Here is a 16,864-nt window from a genome sequence, read left to right on the forward strand (position 1 = left end):
AACAGAATCCAAATAAATGAACAAAAACTTAGCATAATATTAGTATAACCATGGGGCAGACGTGCTGATCAGAGTGAAAATGGTGTTGAACTGACACCCTTCTGTCCCAAAAAAAGAGCAAATAATTACTGTGTTCTGAGGTAATTCATGTAAAAATTAACATTTTTCCAAGCTTTGAAGTTCTGAGCAACTTGATTTTGAATGTAAAGTCAGGAAGGCTTTGACCACACCACTGAAGGTAGAGCTTAATTTTTTTTTTTATGTCCTGCCTTAAGGATTTTCTTGATGTTTAGCACTAAAAGTAACGAACGTTTGCCTCATGCTGTCCCTGGTGTGAGAGGCAGTGGTGTGGGCAGACAGCTCCTCCCTCTTGTGGCTCTCCCAGCTCATTTCCTGCACGTGGAGACCTTTTCCTTTCATTACTTTCTTGTGTATTAGGCTTGCAGAGAACATAATTAACTTATGCCCCAAACTCTCTTCTACATTCCTAATGGTGTTCAAAGGCACATCAGCTGCTCTAGGGCTATAGGTCAGAAACTATTCAATACATGCTGTAACTGAAATTTTTTAACATGTAATCCTTGAAATGATGTGCCCACTCTTGCATTCTGCTAAGTGCACTCACTGCCAATAAACAGGGCATACCACCAAAGTTCATCATATTTCTTTTGAATGCTAGGTGTTCAGAGTTGATAGCCCTAGTTTGTTTGGGGGGTTTTTTGTCATCTTTGACAAGTGTTGCCACTTGAAATTATTATGCCTGGTGTAATACTAACTGGACAGTATCACCAGGACTGGGGTGGCTCTCACCTAAAACTTGGTAGTGTGGTCTGTTCTGTCAGCAAGTGTCTTGTGTAAGCTTGAAGCGATTTCCTGAAGCGGACGCATGGGGCTTTAATGTTAACCAGCTCAGGCTGACACAGTGGGCTGCATGCCCCTCTGGCCACGTTATGGGCTGGCTCAGACATTTTGCAGGAGGTGGAAGATATTTTCTGATATTTGCTTCCTCATGTATGGAGGAGAACTTTATCAACTGTGGATTTGAATGCTACATGAACAATAAGCCCATCCATTAGGTACCTTCTTAAGACCTGCCTAATCGTTGCAATGGCAATAGCTCTTTTCATCTTGAACTGAGTTTTGCAATGGGTTGCCCTTTGGTAGAAGTTTTCCTTTCTCCACCTTGACGTGCCCCAAGGTTTATGCCAATATCAGAATTCGTCTGTGTTGTCTCAGCTTTCACTTTCAAGTTTGTCTTGTTTAAATTACTTTTCTTTGCTGCATATCAACACAAAGCTATAACTCTGTACTTATAAGCTATTATTTTAGAAATGGACTTCTTACCAAATGTGTCATGCCACACTGAAGGGGAATAGGCCTGCAAAGCGTTCACGTATGATGCTTTCCCACAAAAGTATAGGGCCCTGAGCCTGCATCCCATGCAGGGTGTAAGAATCGAAGAAACAACTGTTGAGCTTCATTTATTTCCATGTCTTTTCCTAAAATGCATGTTTTAAGTCCTTCACTGGAGTCTTTCAAATCAAACTCCAGTGTCAGTATTGAATGGCACACAGCCTACATTGAAAGCAGTCTGGGAAACAACAGAAATAAGGACAGGGCACTTGCTGGGCCAGCAGCATTCCGAGTTGGGCTGGTGTCAGAGGAACACTGAGCTGCCAGAGTCCAGTTCTGTTCCCCTTCTGTGTTGTTGTAACTACTGACCTGCTGGTGTCTGTTCCCACTGGCTCCACGCCATGCACCCCACTTGCTCTACTCTCTGGGTTTGTCAGACATCCTCTCCAGGGAATCAGTAACAGGGTTCACTGACCCTGGAGAAGTCCGTGTCCCTGTTGTTCTCGGGGTCCAGCACCACAGCATCTAGAAAGAGCAATTGCAAGCAGGCTTTTCACCTTTGCAGCTGTAGCATATGCACATGACCACTATATGAAGAATCACCATTGGGTTTAAATGCTAAATTCTAATGCATCTTGGAGCACATGCTCAAATTTCAAAGGCTTATAACTTGGGAAAGCTGAGCACTTTCTCAGAGAGGTGAGGGGTTGACCTACTTCCCATTCTTTCTTAGTTGTTATCAAGTCATGTCTCTGAAGCAACATGATTCTTGAGCTTTCCAACAAAACTATGTAAATTTAACACAGATAGGGTATTTTCTTACTCCCATTCTTGGAAATCCTGAAGCCATGTTTAGCTGAGATTTTTTCCTACATGAATTCATTTATGCACAGTCAGTGTGCATAATTTAAGTGCTTAAAATTGATAAGATAATTTTTAATTGCCCCTTTAAGAAGCATGAAATAACCTTAACTGTGGGTAAGAGAAGCAAAAACCTCCATCTATCCAAAGGGTCTATTTGACATCTGAAATGTTAACATTTCACAGGGAAGGTCTTCGGGTTTTGGGGGTTTTGCTGATCTTTGAGCTGCTAGAGGGCCTGAAGATAGACAATGACTCTAAGCGAAATGGTTTAAATATATTTTTAGGATATGTCCTGGTTCAAGTCTGAAATGAAGACCATTGCACTTACAGTATGTGGAACAACTTGCACTGTCAAATACAGCACTGCTCTGGCCAGGAAGGAGTGACTTAGCAAACGCTTTCTAGACTCCTGTTGAATATAATTACCCTCTTGCTTTTCTCCTGTTGAAACATCAGTTCTTCAAGCCAGGCTTGAAAAATACAAAGGCATAGCTCTCATTTCTTGCACCATTTTTCTTGTGATTTGGATTTGGTCCTGGACTAAATGAGGTTAAGAACTGCTTCATTTAAATTAAGATGCTAACAGTGATTCTTTTTCCTAAATAGCAGTGCTTATGAGATACTTTTTTTCCCTAAAAAATTTAGTTTTCAAACAATCTTTGCAAGCAGATCACTGCTACATCCTGGACAAACTATCCCTCTGAAGCCGGACAGCTTCAAAACATTGTTTTCCTAGGAAGCAGTAGAATAACAAGCATATGTTTAAAAAAACAAAAGCACACTATTTTCAGATCTGGTTTTTACGACATGTTATACGTGAGCTAAGCTTAAAACAAGACCCAGGAACCTCTGGCTGACATGAACTGCAGTTCTGCGTGGGCGATGCAAAGGGAACTTCACCTGGGAACTGCCCTTTCCCCTCTGTTTCTCCCCTGCTCCTGAAGCCTCATGTCCAGCTTTCTTAACCCCAAGACCCCCTGCTTTTGATTTTATGTGGGTTCCCTGAGGTTCAAGTTACACTAGAAAAGCATTAAGTGAGCTGTTTCAAATGAAATTATACCTTAATACAGAGTAGAAGCACATTTTCAGCACCACCTGGTGGTTATAAGTTTATCCAAACAAAGGAGCATAAGAAGTAACGCACACGGCTCAGTATCCTCCTCAAAGTGCTGAAAAGCAAAACCATGCGTCTCTAATGTTCATACCACTTTTTTTTCCTCTGTCTTTTTATTGTAGTGACCCCAAAAAAACCAGCGTAGCCCAGTGATGTTGCTGATCTCCATAACTGTTTGTATGACACCCAGCGCTTCAGCCAGGGCTGTGTCCCTGTCTCAAACTTAAGAGTAAAAGCTCTTAAAAAGCCCACAAGGAAAGACTGGCAGGCAGATCAGGGTAACGGAGGGACCTGGTTCGTTACTATAGTCATGTGGGTTTTTTCCTGCTGTAACTAACTTGCATTTAAGACTGCTTTGAAGGGTGAGAGTTGCAGCGGCAATGATTTTGAGGGGCTGCAGCAGTCAAAAGAGTGTCGACCTACATGAGATATGCTGTTGTGACCATCCAGGTTGTGACGGGGCAGAGGAGTAGCTGTGGTAGCGTGGAAGATGAAATGCTGATTCTGTGTGCTCTGAAATAAATGTGACAGCTACAAATACTTGCTTTGAAATACATCCTGTAATTTGCTAATAGGAAAAAAACCAACCCCAAGAACAAAACACAAAAGGGAAATGTGCCCTTCTAGAAACAAACCCCCCAGCCACAATGCACACTTGCAATGTATGAAGTTGGGGTGAAGTCACTTAAAGAGGTGCAAAATAATCCTTTTGGAGGAATGCATTATTTAAGTCTTGTTTTTAAAATCTACCTTTTTGATCCCTGCTTGCAAAACTCACTTGTTTATTGAATTTCACTGATGAATTATAGAAACACCAGTCTTCTGTAGACAAATATATGCCTTGTATTTGGAAGATATTGAGAAAATATGTATGTACTCAGCTGTTTTTTCAGATAGCACCCCAGAGCTCTAGGAATAATGAGTATAGATATTTTTCATGCTATATTGAAACAAAAATACTAGTTCCTGGGTAGCACTTAAATTGAGCTTACTTCATTTTCCAAAAGCTAAACAGCTAATGACACAAATATATTCGCGACAGGCTTGGATGGACTTACAGGCCCTTGTTCCTCTACATTTAGTAAGAAGGGTGTCAGTGATTTGAGTGTCTTCAGCTATTAATTAAGGGATGTAATAATGCAAGTCAAAACAGTACATAGATCCAAAGCTATAAGCTGTACTAAAGTGCATTCACATCTTGATTTTTTTTTTTTTATTCCCAATATTAGCTTTTAAATTTCTTTAATTGTCTTCTGCTAAGGTTTTCTACTTGTTTACACATCCCCTGTGATCTGTGATTCACTGATAGTGCCTCTCTCTTAGAGATGCTTCTTTGAAACACCAAGTCGAAAAAGACTTCTCTTTATGTAAGACTTAAAAATACAGCATAAAGAAAACTGTGGAGTTAATTTATTCCATATCAGCCCATGAAAGGCCAGGGTTAAAGGACAAGCTTCATAAAAGCACTTCTCTCTTGTACAGAAAGCAAACACCTCAACCACATGCAGGACTTTAAATTCTGATTTTTTTCTTTGCAGTTTATATCTGTTCAAACTAGGATTAGCACCACAGATTCAGGACCTACTGGGAAAAGTAGACTTCACAGGTAATAAACTGCTTATCTAATCATATGTTAGATGGTTTCTTCACCCAGTAAATCTGCTAACATTGTACATATTTTCTATTATGGTCTTTCTCCTCCCGCAAGGTTGTTCTGAACACATCCTAATTAAATAGGTGGGAGGCTGCTATTTTTAATGAATGTCAGTCTCTGAAGGACAGAAGGGAGTGAATTTGCATGGAATACTTGTCATATCTTAGATTCCTTCAAAATGGGGAGGAAAAACTGCTAAGAAGCCCTGGCCACAAGCACTTCCAAAAACATTGCACCCATATTTGTAGGTATGGTGATTCATAAAAAAATTCTTATGCTTTTGCTCTGATAATATTTCTTTTTTATGTGAACAGAGGAAGAAATCAGCAACATGCGAAAGGAGCTAGAGAAGTACGGTATACAGATGCCATCTTTTAGTAAAATTGGTGGGATTCTGGCCAGCGAATTATCAGTGGATGAAGCTGCATGTAAGTGTGGCTCTTGTTCTGTTTTCTACTGGATAACTTGACAGAACGCTAACAAAATATTTTCTGTGTTTTAATTCATCTAGTTTGCCATCTTTTAATAAATAATAAGAAAAGCAAGCAAGTTTTCACTGACTATCCCACTGCATTGTTGTTACAAGACCTCCTGCAATTTTTCAGTCTGTATTTTTGAGCATCTCCATTGAACCATAGGAAGTGCTACCAGAAACAAAGATTTCTTACAGTCTTTTGCAAGGGTTTAATGTTTTGGTAGCTAGTGCTCCTCTAGGATGATGAACTGAGCTCTGCGTGTGCCTCTGCACCGTAGGGGGTACAATAGAGACGGCCATGGGAACAAGGTGTTGTCTTCTCTGTACCTCCTTCATGTGATGGGCTCTTGCAGTTTTCCTCAAACACCCGATCAGGTTGCTGTGAGGACAAGGCACTGTTCCAGATAGACAACTCTCTCACGTATGGTGGTGCATACGTGGAGGAACCACTTGCCTCCATGGGCAGCCTTCTATCTGACCGAGCGCTGGTGTGTGACCCACAGCATGGTAGAACCCTGCTCGAGGGCACATCCTGCTGATGCATCTGAAATAAACTTTTCCTTTTTAGGGGGATTGATGCACAGTTATGGTCCTTTTGAGTCTGTCTTGAACAGCTTCCACTCAAAAACAAAATTAAATGCTTTTTTGCTGCCCAAGCCTATCCATCTGTAAATCTGTTTTTTCTCCATTTCAGTTTATTTGTGGAATGAAGTGATAGATATATTTAAAAAAAAAAACAAAACCCAACAAACCACCCCTCCTCCCCCCCCCAAAAAAAAAAAGCTTGAACTTAAATGACATGAAATGAAGTGTGTCCACTTAAATCCACACTTGATGTCTAGTTATTTTGTTCAAAATCCTAGCCTTTTTCAGAGGGGCAAACTCTGAACAGAAGGGCTGGCTTGAGTACATTCAACAGCACAGTGGATCGTTGATACAAACCAGTAACAGTACCACAATCTGTACACGGGATGGGGGAGAGGAGGGAAATAAAGGCTGCGTTATAATTAAGTTCCATTGCAACTTTGTTAAACTTTGCAAAGTAGCATAATTGAAACAAGCTGATTCATGACGTTACTTAGTGTGCTGAAATTTCCAGACCTTAACTTAAAACATGCTTCCTTGTGTTGATTCACGTTTTCTGTATTGTGTATTTTGCAGCCTGCTATAGCTTAATATGTGCATGCTTCTGCAAAGCTAGCTCTTGAAATACTGCCTTTGGATGTGGGGGTAGTTTGTCTCCTTTCTTAGCAAATTTTCAGAGATTTAGTGACTACAAAGTACTTTTTCAGGGAGCTTTCTTCCTTCCCTGAAGATGAAAGGGCTGAAACTTCCTTCTCTGAAAGCTTTTTATAGTGTGTGTAGGGTTTCCTTTAACTTCTGAAGTGTTTTCAGTCTTCCATAGAAAAGCAGGGTTTCCTGATGCTGGTTCTGTCTCTTTGGGCAAGGAGTCTGCTGTAAATAACAAGCCCTGCCCCAGAACAGGAAACATCTGCTATGGGAACCCTCATGCACTAGTGAGGTTGGACGTGGAGATCCTGCCGGAGGAAAGGGTTTACCACCCTGCTTCCAAAATGGAGTAAGCAAAAGGATGTATGAAGTGAAGCAACTGCTGATGACTCCTGCTGTGCTGTCAGCAATAGTAGAAATCAGCGTGCAAAGAGTAAGCTTAAGTGCCTTCAAAGCGAGCTTATTCTGCAAGTAACCCCCTCTGTTATTCCATGCTTCTAGACTACTCTTTCAAGTCCAATCAGGTTTCTTACTGTTTCTCTTGGTAGATGGGTTCACAACAACCACCAATACCTGTTCATGTCTTTCCTAACTTTGAATCTACCTGTTGACTACTTTTTGCTACCTCCACTTATGTCAGTGAGGCCTGTTAGACAACTGTGGAAGAGATTACGTTCTTCCTATGTGTTGTGTTTTATATGAGGTTGCGGGGATGATATGTGTGTCTAAGAACTCCAGTCTTCTCTTAGCCTGTTGAAGTTGATCTGGGTGTTCATAGAATCATAGAATATCTCAAGTTGGAAGGGACCCATAAGGGTCATTGAGTCCAACTCCCGGATCCTCGCAGGACTACCTAAAACTAAACTGTGAACTCAGACAGGCTTGGTGCCGTGACCGCTTCCCTGGGGAGCCTGTTCCAGTGACCAGTTGGTTTATACAACCAACTTCTCGGTGAAAAACCTTTCCCTAATGTCCAATCTGAACTTCCTCTGTTTGTAGAGTTCAGTGTCAATGGAACCAGTGTGTCTTTCTGCTTGCTTCTCCTCCATCATGCCAGCTGCTTATGTTTCCCCTCTGATGCTGTGCTGAACTGAGCTAGAGTGAAATCATTTTAGAACAACTTTCTAGCATGAATTTAATGCTAAACAATGGATGATCCACCAACAGCTAAGCAAGTTCTTCCACTGACTGCCCTCTCTGAGAATGTATAGCTTCACTTCATGCTTGTTGTGGTTTAACCCCAGCTGGCAGCTAAGCACCACACAGGTGCTCTCTCACTCCCCCTGCAGTGAGTTGGGGGAGAGAATTGGAAGAGTAAAAGTGAGAAAACTCGTGGGTTGAGATAAGAACAGGGAAAGCAAAAGCCACACATGCCAGCAAAGCAAAACAAGGAATTCATTCGCTACTTCCCATCAGCAGGCAGGTGTTCAGCCATCTCCAGGAAAGGAGGGCTCCATCACGCATAATGGTTACTTGGGAAGACAGATGCCATAACTCCGAACGTCCTTCCCTCCCTTCCTTCCTTCTTCTTCCCCCAGCTTTATGTGCTGAGCATGACGTCATATGGTATGGAATATCCCTGGTGGTCAGTTGGGGTCAGCTGTCCTGGCTGTGTCCCCTCCCAACTTCTTGTGCACCCCCAGCCTACTCGCTGGTAGGGTGGTGTGAGAAGCAGAAAAGGTCTTGACTCTGTGTAAGCACTGCTCGGCAGTAACTAAAACTTCCCTGTGTTATCAACACTGTTTCCAGCACAAATCCAAAACACAGCCCTGTACTAGCTACTGTGAAGAAAATTAACTCTACCCCAGCCAAAACCAGCACAATGCTTCATTTGTCCATGTTGAGTTTCCAATGGTCTCCTCTTCTGTTCTACTTTCCTAAATTTGTACATACATTTGTCTTTCTAAAAACTCAAATTTCCTAATCATTGACAAGCATCTCTTACTTCTTTCATATACTGAAAGAAAATGAAGGCTCTAAACTCAAATATATAGACCCTCAGCTAAACTTAATCCAAAAAAGTGGTTTTTACGGAATGCTTTTCTCCAGTTTAGCAAAACCATGCAAGGCCACATAGCAAGTAAATACTGATAAAATAAGGAAAGATGGCATTTGTGTTTTCCCTCACACATCTCATTGGTGGCATGAAAGTAAATCCCAGACAAGCTGCTGTGGTGATAAATGGGGAGCTGCTGTGTTCCTCCTTTGGGGTAGGATCTAGATAAACATTTACCAGAAATTACATTTTACATAGCAATGACTGTAAAATCTTTGAAATGGATGTGCCACCAGACAGTTGTTGGGGTCTCTTTGTGGCATGAAGGTCTAGATAAACTGTAGCTCTAGAGAAAGTCCTTCATCTAGACTGATCTTGGGGCCAAATGTGTGCAGGGAATACCTGGGTGGGGTGTATTAGCCATTACTCTACACCTAATTCAGCTGCAAGTGGTTTTGATTTTGTACATTCATGTAAATTTGCTGTGTGGAAAAACAAGAGCGTTTCTGAACCTTAAAATCTTGGAGTCAAGCATTTATTTAGTAGTTGAAGTTTTCTTGTTTTCTCAAAGGAAAGGTTTAACACTTAAGCTGGTCAATGGCTATAGCATGTCCTATGGCACTTTTCCCCCTTTTCCTGTGCAACAATGTTTTGGGAACCCTGCAAAGCCCTTTGGGTGTTCTCCCACCCCCACCCCTTTTGAAGTTTGCTGTCCTGTGGCTTTGCAGGTGACAGAAGTAGAGACCATTACATCGCTGTCTCTCTGGCTCCCCAGCTGCTCGTGCAGATCCTCAGTTAGGAAAGGAGTTCATCCCAGACAGGCTTAGATGTGGTATGCAGGGTTGCACCCTGCCCAGGGAGTCTTAACTATGTTTTCTGGGGGAAAAGTTTCATGGAGTTTGAATTTTCTTATTCTTGTGTAGTATCTTTCAGATATAGTTGGTTTATACAATACTTTCATGTCTTGTATCGTTATGGACGTGAAAGAAGCTTTAACTAAGAGAAAAACTACTGAAAATGCTTTCAATTCCTGCATATAATTGCCTTCTAAATGACATAGGACTTGAACAATAAAATGTAACTCATAGGATCAAGACACACATCAAAAACTACAAGACATAGGACTTGAACAATAAAATGTAACTCGTGTCTTATTTTCTGTCAGTAAAATACTAACCCCTAGTTGGAAGAAGGGTGAACATAGAACAGCAACATGCCACCTTTGAGCGGACATTGAGTGCTTTTGTTGCTGTGATCTAGGGGAAGCGTTAGGAGTGGGATGCTTGAAGGGGAATATGTAAATTGTTGAATGCATATTAAACACTCATTTCAAATAAATCAGAAGAAATGGTGACAGTTTTAATAATAAACGGATACAAGGAACATGTATGGGAGGAGGAAGGCTTCCAACTTGGTGTTCTGAAAGTGTCCCGGGTGAGGTAGGTGTCAGTCCCAGGGAATCAAGCTGAAGGAACAGAGATCTTGCATGTGGCAGCTGACTGAATGGGCAGGAATTAGATACGTTGCGGTTACTCACATGATCATACATACATACAAGCTGTTGTTCTTTGATTCTTTTACTGCTACTTCTATTAATAGAATTATTTTGTTGTCTTGCAACAGCTAAGTGATTCCCTGTTGATTGGTGATTTCCGCAGATTTAATTAAGGAAGTTCTATTTCTACTGTCAATCACATGTCATTTGCTTTTCCTTTTTAAAAGAAGCCTGGGGTCAAGGAATTAAAAGTATTTGAATGGAATATATTTTGCTTACTGAAATTTTGGGTTGTGCTTTTAATTTTAGTGCATGCAGCAGTAATAGCAATTAACGAAGCTATTGAGAAGGGAATAGCTGAGCAAACCATTGCAACTCTGAGGAACCCAAATGCAATGTTGCTAAACGTGGATGAAGAACTTGCACAGGACTATCAGAATGAACTCTTTGAAGCTAAAAGGAGAAAAGAATCGAATGCAAGACTTAAGGTAGTGGTATTTTATTAGCACGCCTAGTATACACGTTCCTTCGTGTTGCTTCTCATGCTGTAGTATCACCATTTTAAAAATTAAGTTAAATTAATTTTAAAAATTAGTGCAACTAGGAAAAAAAATACTTTTAAGCTAAATAAGATAAATAATGGTAATGCAACAAGGTGACAGCCCATTTTATAAATATATGATTACTATGAGTATGTTGTAGCTTAACTTAGACCAAAGGATTAAATGCTGGAAGACTAAAAACAAAAACAGACTGGTTTTCCTCTATCAATTGCTTTAGAAATTACAAATTTTCTGTTTAAAAAGTTGCCAAAAAAGATACCTTTTTTGAGCATAAAGTATAATCTCTGCCACAGATCTTTAATGTGAAATTATTTGCTTTGTTTTTTGCCTGAGATCTAATGCTTTCTGTAGTTGAAAAATGCTACACTATATTTACACAACTATTTTACAAGAAGCAGAAAATGCTTTAAATATTGTTCAGCCAGTTACCACAAAGTGCTAATTTCTTTGGTTCATGCGGTCAACAAATTCCTTTACAAATACATCCAGCAAATATTTCAGCTGATGCAGTTTTAATGACTCCCACTGATAGCTTTTCTCTCTGCAAAGATTTGTGTGTACTAGCAACAATTTTGTTTTCTCAGAACGGTTCAATCTCTGAGGAGGAGAGAGATGTCTACGAGGAGCTGCTGACACAAGCTGAGATTCAAGGCAATATCAATAAGATAAACAGTAAGCCATTCTGGATCCTTGTGGAAGTGTGCACGTAACACATGATCTTCCAGATTCCAGCTGAACATGACTTGAATGCACAGGAACAAGCAAAATATTTCTGCGGAAACTTATGAAATACGCAGAAGTAGCTAATTTCTGTCTACAACAGTTTTTTTTTTTCTTGCTGCTCCTTCTCTACTAATCATTTGGGGGGCTAATGTCTGTGTTTGTGGTTTTTGCTGTAAGGATTCCTCAGTTCAGAATCGAATCATTTATTGCCTGCTCTGTTTCCTTACGTTTGAATTCCTTTTGTGTGCAGAATACTGTAAATTTTGACCCCCTCTTCTATATAGAGCCAAAATTCATTCATAAGCTTCCAGTTAGCTGTGATTGAACTGCTCCCACATGGGCTCGCACAGAGCCAGAAACTCCCTTCGTAGGATTGGTCTCGAAATAAATAATCCTCTGCTGGATAAAGACTGCCACCCTAGCTGGCTTTTACAAAAAGTGAGATGCTGACAGCAATGAACTTTTTTCCACAAAAGCGTATTTGCTGTTTATGAGCATTGTTTTCATTTCAGTTCACATAGCTTTAGTCCAAGTGAATGAGGCTATTGACCGGCAAGATGAAGTGGCGCTGATGGCAGGTTTGAACCGTCCTGCTCTGAGCCTACTTGAAGTTCTGCCGCAAAATTCCTCATGGTACCTATTGCAATTGTGTGATTCTAAAGAACAGAAAATGCAGGTAATTGAATGGAACGGGTATTATGCATCAGTTTGCATTTTTTTAGCTGATTTTAATCCAGAGAGAAATTGCCTTTACTGTACCTTCAACGTCACTTAATGAAACAGTTTTATAAAGGTTTTAGAATAACTGATGTACTAATTGACACCAAAGTAGCTGTATCTGCTCCAAAGAGCATGATGCCCTTATAAGTAGTTACTAAGATATAAGAAGAAAATTTTAGATATAGCATGCAGCCCCTAATACTATGTTTGCTTTGAAAATGAGTTATAACTTGAATATAACAAAAGGTAATATTGAATCATTAACAGCAAATTAGTCAGTTGGGTTTTAAGGAGAAAATCCATCATTTTGAGTAAGATGAAAATCAAAGGGAAAGATTAATGTTCTGTTTACTGTGACATGGTATTTGATGCGCAGGGAATAGTACAATCAAATCCTAGTGTCCCATCAAGGGGGTTTAGCCCTTAACTCCCATCAAACTTAAAAGCATAATTAAATCTTTTTTTCTGATCTGTTAGATAGCAGGGATTCCAAATATGCTCGACAAAAGTGAAATACAGAAAGAAGTTAGTGTTGCCAATGCGGAAGCTGAGGCTCACAAGCTTAGTGAGTAACTGTTTTAATACTCCTTTTTTTACCATCACCGTTTAATTATGTTAAGCTGATGAATTGAATCCCCCATTCCTTGCATGTAAACAAGGTTTCTTAAACTGAAACCATATGCGTTGCATTTTATTTTTGTAACTGTTCTTCTCAGTGTCACAATTGCCAAGTCACCAATCTGTGCTGCATTGGATATATTCTTTTTATCTGAGGTATCTTTTTTCTTTTAATAACTTGAGCCACTGGTAAACACATTGGCTAAAACTGAAGACAATGCATGGCTTGATGGCTTGAACAAATATTTATCAGTGCAGTATTAATCCTTACGTGGGAGCGATGACCGTCCTTGTAGAATTAAAATAGAATGATCACATGGAAGAATATTTTGCAGTCACATCGCAGAGGAAATTTATTCTCACTTTTAGACATATGTACCTCAATCTAACCTGTTCTTAGCCTGCTAAGACTGTCACAAGACACAAGTTACAGTTTGTAAAAAATATAGTTAAGGGGGATCTAAATTTGCAGTGCATGTATTGCTGCTTTTGACTGGAAACTTCTTTGCTAGGAAGTTCAGCTTCAGTTAAACTGCTGTCATTTCATGCTATATCTGGGCATGGCTTACTGGCTGTTTTGTCTCTGGTATTATTTCTAATGCTTTGAATCCAGGCTGATTGCTTTTGTCATGTGACTTAAAGGCTGTACTGTGAGGTCAACTTAAGCCAGAAGCTAAGTTTGACTTACTACCTCAAAAGTTAGCCTATTTAGATTCATTAGGTGTGGTGAGCCATACTTTCTCCAAAAGAGTTGCTCCTTGGTAAAGAAAATGAGGAAGGAAAATGTGATGTATGAAAAGTAGTAACAGTGATCTGGAGAGCAACTTATTTCTTGTGTTTCATTTGAAAAGGAAAAAATAATGGGTTTTGTTACTGGAATGTGAACAATGTAAAGTGTGTTTTGCAAGTTGCATGCTCAGTTCCTGAAGTAGAAATCAGTAGCTTGGTTATTCACTGCGGAGCTAGTCTAGTCCATTTGTGGACTCTGACTCTTTTCCTCTTTGCTCTTTTCTCTAAAAAAGCATGCACACCATAGCTTTGAGAGCCTTTGCTTTTTCTAACCTCAGGAAGAGCCAATAAAGAGAGCCTTCAAGAACAACATGGTGCCATATGACCATGCTTCAGAGCAATTGAAATGAGAGGCAAGGGGCTTATTTAGGTGGGCCTGGTTACTTAGAAAGGTTTTCAAAGTCATTGTGTTGTATAATCAGATGTGAGTGTTGCTGCATACATGAACTGTGGATGGTGTCTGCTGTACAAGCAGTCTTGTACAGACCTGAGTAGTCAGTGGTGACTAAAAGCATTCCCTGGATAATAGTATACAGAAAAGCCGTAAGATAAGGTGGAGGAGATGGGGGTTATTTTGCTGATGGAAATGGCATTTACATAATTGTCATTCTTTACTCCGCCACATGTGCTCTAACCTTCAAGGTTGTTTCCCTTTGTGCAAGACCAGAGCAGTCCCTTGTACAAGGTGTTCCTGGGTGTGTCCTGGCCCAGGTTTCTTCAGAGTTGGCTCCTCCAAGTGTGCAATTACAGTGGCTGTGACTAAGCTCAGGGGTGTTGTAAGGTTTCTGCAGCTACCCAAGTGGGAAGTGTTTTTCAGCATTTTTCTGCTGGGGTTCAAACCTCTGCTGAAGTCAGTTCAGCAAAAAGCAAAACAGGCGAGTTGTTCAGGTACCGAAAAGGGTTACATTCATACTCCTCTATGGTGGTCAGTTTAATTTGAAAATTGAGCTGTAGAGAAGGGGATAATTTCTAGGTGGCAGTGCTTGTGAGGACTGATCTTCCACACCGTTAAACAAACAAACAGGTGATGGCATGCAGAGGAAGTCCTAGAAGCCATAGCATGTCATTTTCCATCAGTTCAGCCTCTGAAAATCCCAATCCCCCAACGTGTTTGGCTGATTTCTACCAGGCCTCCTGAAATGAACAATAAAAATGTCATTGGTGTTGCAGGACAGACTTGTTCTAGCTAGCTGAGTTAGGTCCTGCCGAAAAGAGGAGGCAAGGGAGGAAACGCGGTGCAGAAGGAAAGGTGCATTTGGGGTGAAGCAAGACTGCGGTGCTGGAGCTGACATACCCAGCAGTACCTGCTGCAAGCAAACCCAGGAGGGATGCTAGGTCTTCCTCTGTGCTAGGATGGGGTCAGTCTCTAATATCTAAAAGTCCAGAAACTTTAAAGTCCTCCAGTCCGTTATTTGCTGCCTACCTTTGAATAGACACTTTTTGCAACATTCAGCAGTTGTGCCTTGAAGAATCTCACACAAATGTTTTTTTTCTCTAATGACAGCAAATTATATTCTTTGGAATAACTTAATTGTCATCTACATGGCATAAAGAGCAAACGGCATATGAAAATAATAGGCTTTTCTTTCCCTGCTGTTCTCTAGAACTTATAGCAGTTGACAATATCAATACTGCAATTCGTAACTGTGATCCTAGTAAAACACTGGTTGCACTGATGAAACCGGAGGCACAGCTGCCTGTTGTTCACTCATTTGCTGCTGCTGTGTATCAGACTGAGCTGTTCAACCTCCAACAACAGAATGCTGTGGTAAGAGTGAAAAGCTTATGACCTGCTCACTGATGTTATGTAGTCAAACCATGAAAGAGCACAAACATAGCATGTTGTTGTGTAAAATCAGACTTAACTCTCTTGCCATGGTGTTACGTATTGCATGACTGGTTTTGGTTGAATAGGCAATATTGAATCACAGAATTTGTTTCTTGACACACTTTGCTCTGGCTGAGCTCTTGTGTTGCAACAAATAGACTGACATTTTTTAATTGTTGCATGCTTTTAATGAGGACTAACTCTGTTTTATATACTGTGTAGAAAAGTAATCCCCTGCTATGAGGGTAAGACCAGAATAGATGGGACTGTGGGGCAAAAGAAGGAAAGGCTGAAGGGATGCGTAGCAAACCCAGTAAGCTCTATCACCAGTGTTGTGTTAATCTGACATGCCTGTGACTAGGAAATTTGCCAGGCTTTTTAAATCAAGTCCATCTCCTTGGTGGTATCTAGATTGTGTAACTCAAATTTGTTACACTGCTTATTTAGCTTCCTGACTGCGGTACGTTATTGTCCTACAGAACTACCTGGCACATGATGAACTGTCTATTGCAGTAGAAATGTTGTCAGCTGTTGTGTTGCTAAACCAGGCCTTGGAAAATAAGGACATCCTAATGATAAAGAATCATCTCAGAAACCCATGCATTGGCTTCAATAATCTGGAAGAGGAAAACCTTCAACGGTAAAGGTTCATTTTGTCTTGTCTGGATGAGACTTGGCAACTTCTGCAAAAGGATAAGCAGGCATTTTACTAGGTGGGCTGTCCTGTGTTGTGGCTATGAAGTTGAAAGAGCTGCAGGATAAGCATCTGTGTTATAAGTTAATAAGGGATAATGTGACAATTGCTGAACTAGTTGTGTATCTGTAAGTATAAGCAATTGCACAACCTCAGATGTTTGAGGGCAGAGGATGCGTGAGGTGCAGGGAAAATATCCTCGGAAAGCAAACATTAAAGTCTGACAAGAATTTTTGCAGACATTAACACATGAACCAACCGTAGCTGGAAACTGTTAATCAGTAACCTCTCTGCAATAGTGAAAGAAGATCTTTGGAATGAGGTAGTGTTTAATGCCTTAAGGTCCAGGAGGTCCCTTAAACCATGGCTGGCTCTTTTCGCTTGAGAATTACAAAGGTCTGAAAAATGTAGCACAGTCCTGCTTGCTAAAAAGCTGAGTACAACGCTGTGGCACGCGTGCATGTCCAACATTAAATTACAGCCTTCACTCAGCTGCCAGCTGCTTGCACTGCCACATGCCTGACTTGTCACAGCCATGTGCTGCTACCTTTTGCATATCTGCAAAAAATATCAGGCAACACTACAATTTGTGTGAGACCTGAGCGCCCAGCATGTGGAGGAGGGCGTGGGAGCATGGGCTGATTCTTGCCTTTCAGTCACGGGTGTGACGTCCATGTGCTGCAGGAAGGCATTACTAGGCAAAAGGGACAGCAGTGGCTGAAGATCTTCACCAGACTGCCAGGGGACG

General features: G+C 40.7%; 1 protein-coding gene across 3 annotated transcripts in view; it reads left to right on the forward strand.

Moving 5' to 3' along the window:
- IQGAP2 (IQ motif containing GTPase activating protein 2) overlaps nucleotides 1-16,864 on the forward strand; it is a 111,151-nt gene that overhangs the window by 48,035 nt on the left and 46,252 nt on the right. Inside the window, exons 5-12 of one of the 3 annotated variants that reach the window (XM_009280293.2) lie at nucleotides 4,870-4,937; nucleotides 5,300-5,413; nucleotides 10,491-10,675; nucleotides 11,329-11,416; nucleotides 11,980-12,143; nucleotides 12,665-12,752; nucleotides 15,199-15,362; nucleotides 15,902-16,062. In XM_009280293.2, coding sequence (XP_009278568.1) covers nucleotides 4,870-4,937; nucleotides 5,300-5,413; nucleotides 10,491-10,675; nucleotides 11,329-11,416; nucleotides 11,980-12,143; nucleotides 12,665-12,752; nucleotides 15,199-15,362; nucleotides 15,902-16,062 — 1,032 coding nt within the window. The remainder of the gene's footprint in view (nucleotides 1-4,869; nucleotides 4,938-5,299; nucleotides 5,414-10,490; nucleotides 10,676-11,328; nucleotides 11,417-11,979; nucleotides 12,144-12,664; nucleotides 12,753-15,198; nucleotides 15,363-15,901; nucleotides 16,063-16,864) is intronic. The other 2 variants (XM_009280292.2, XM_019472354.1) reach the window with 2 other exon arrangements.

Source organism: Aptenodytes forsteri, unplaced genomic scaffold (assembly GCF_000699145.1).
Source record: "Aptenodytes forsteri isolate BGI_AS27 unplaced genomic scaffold, ASM69914v1 Scaffold387, whole genome shotgun sequence".
Lineage (NCBI taxonomy): Eukaryota > Metazoa > Chordata > Aves > Sphenisciformes > Spheniscidae > Aptenodytes > Aptenodytes forsteri.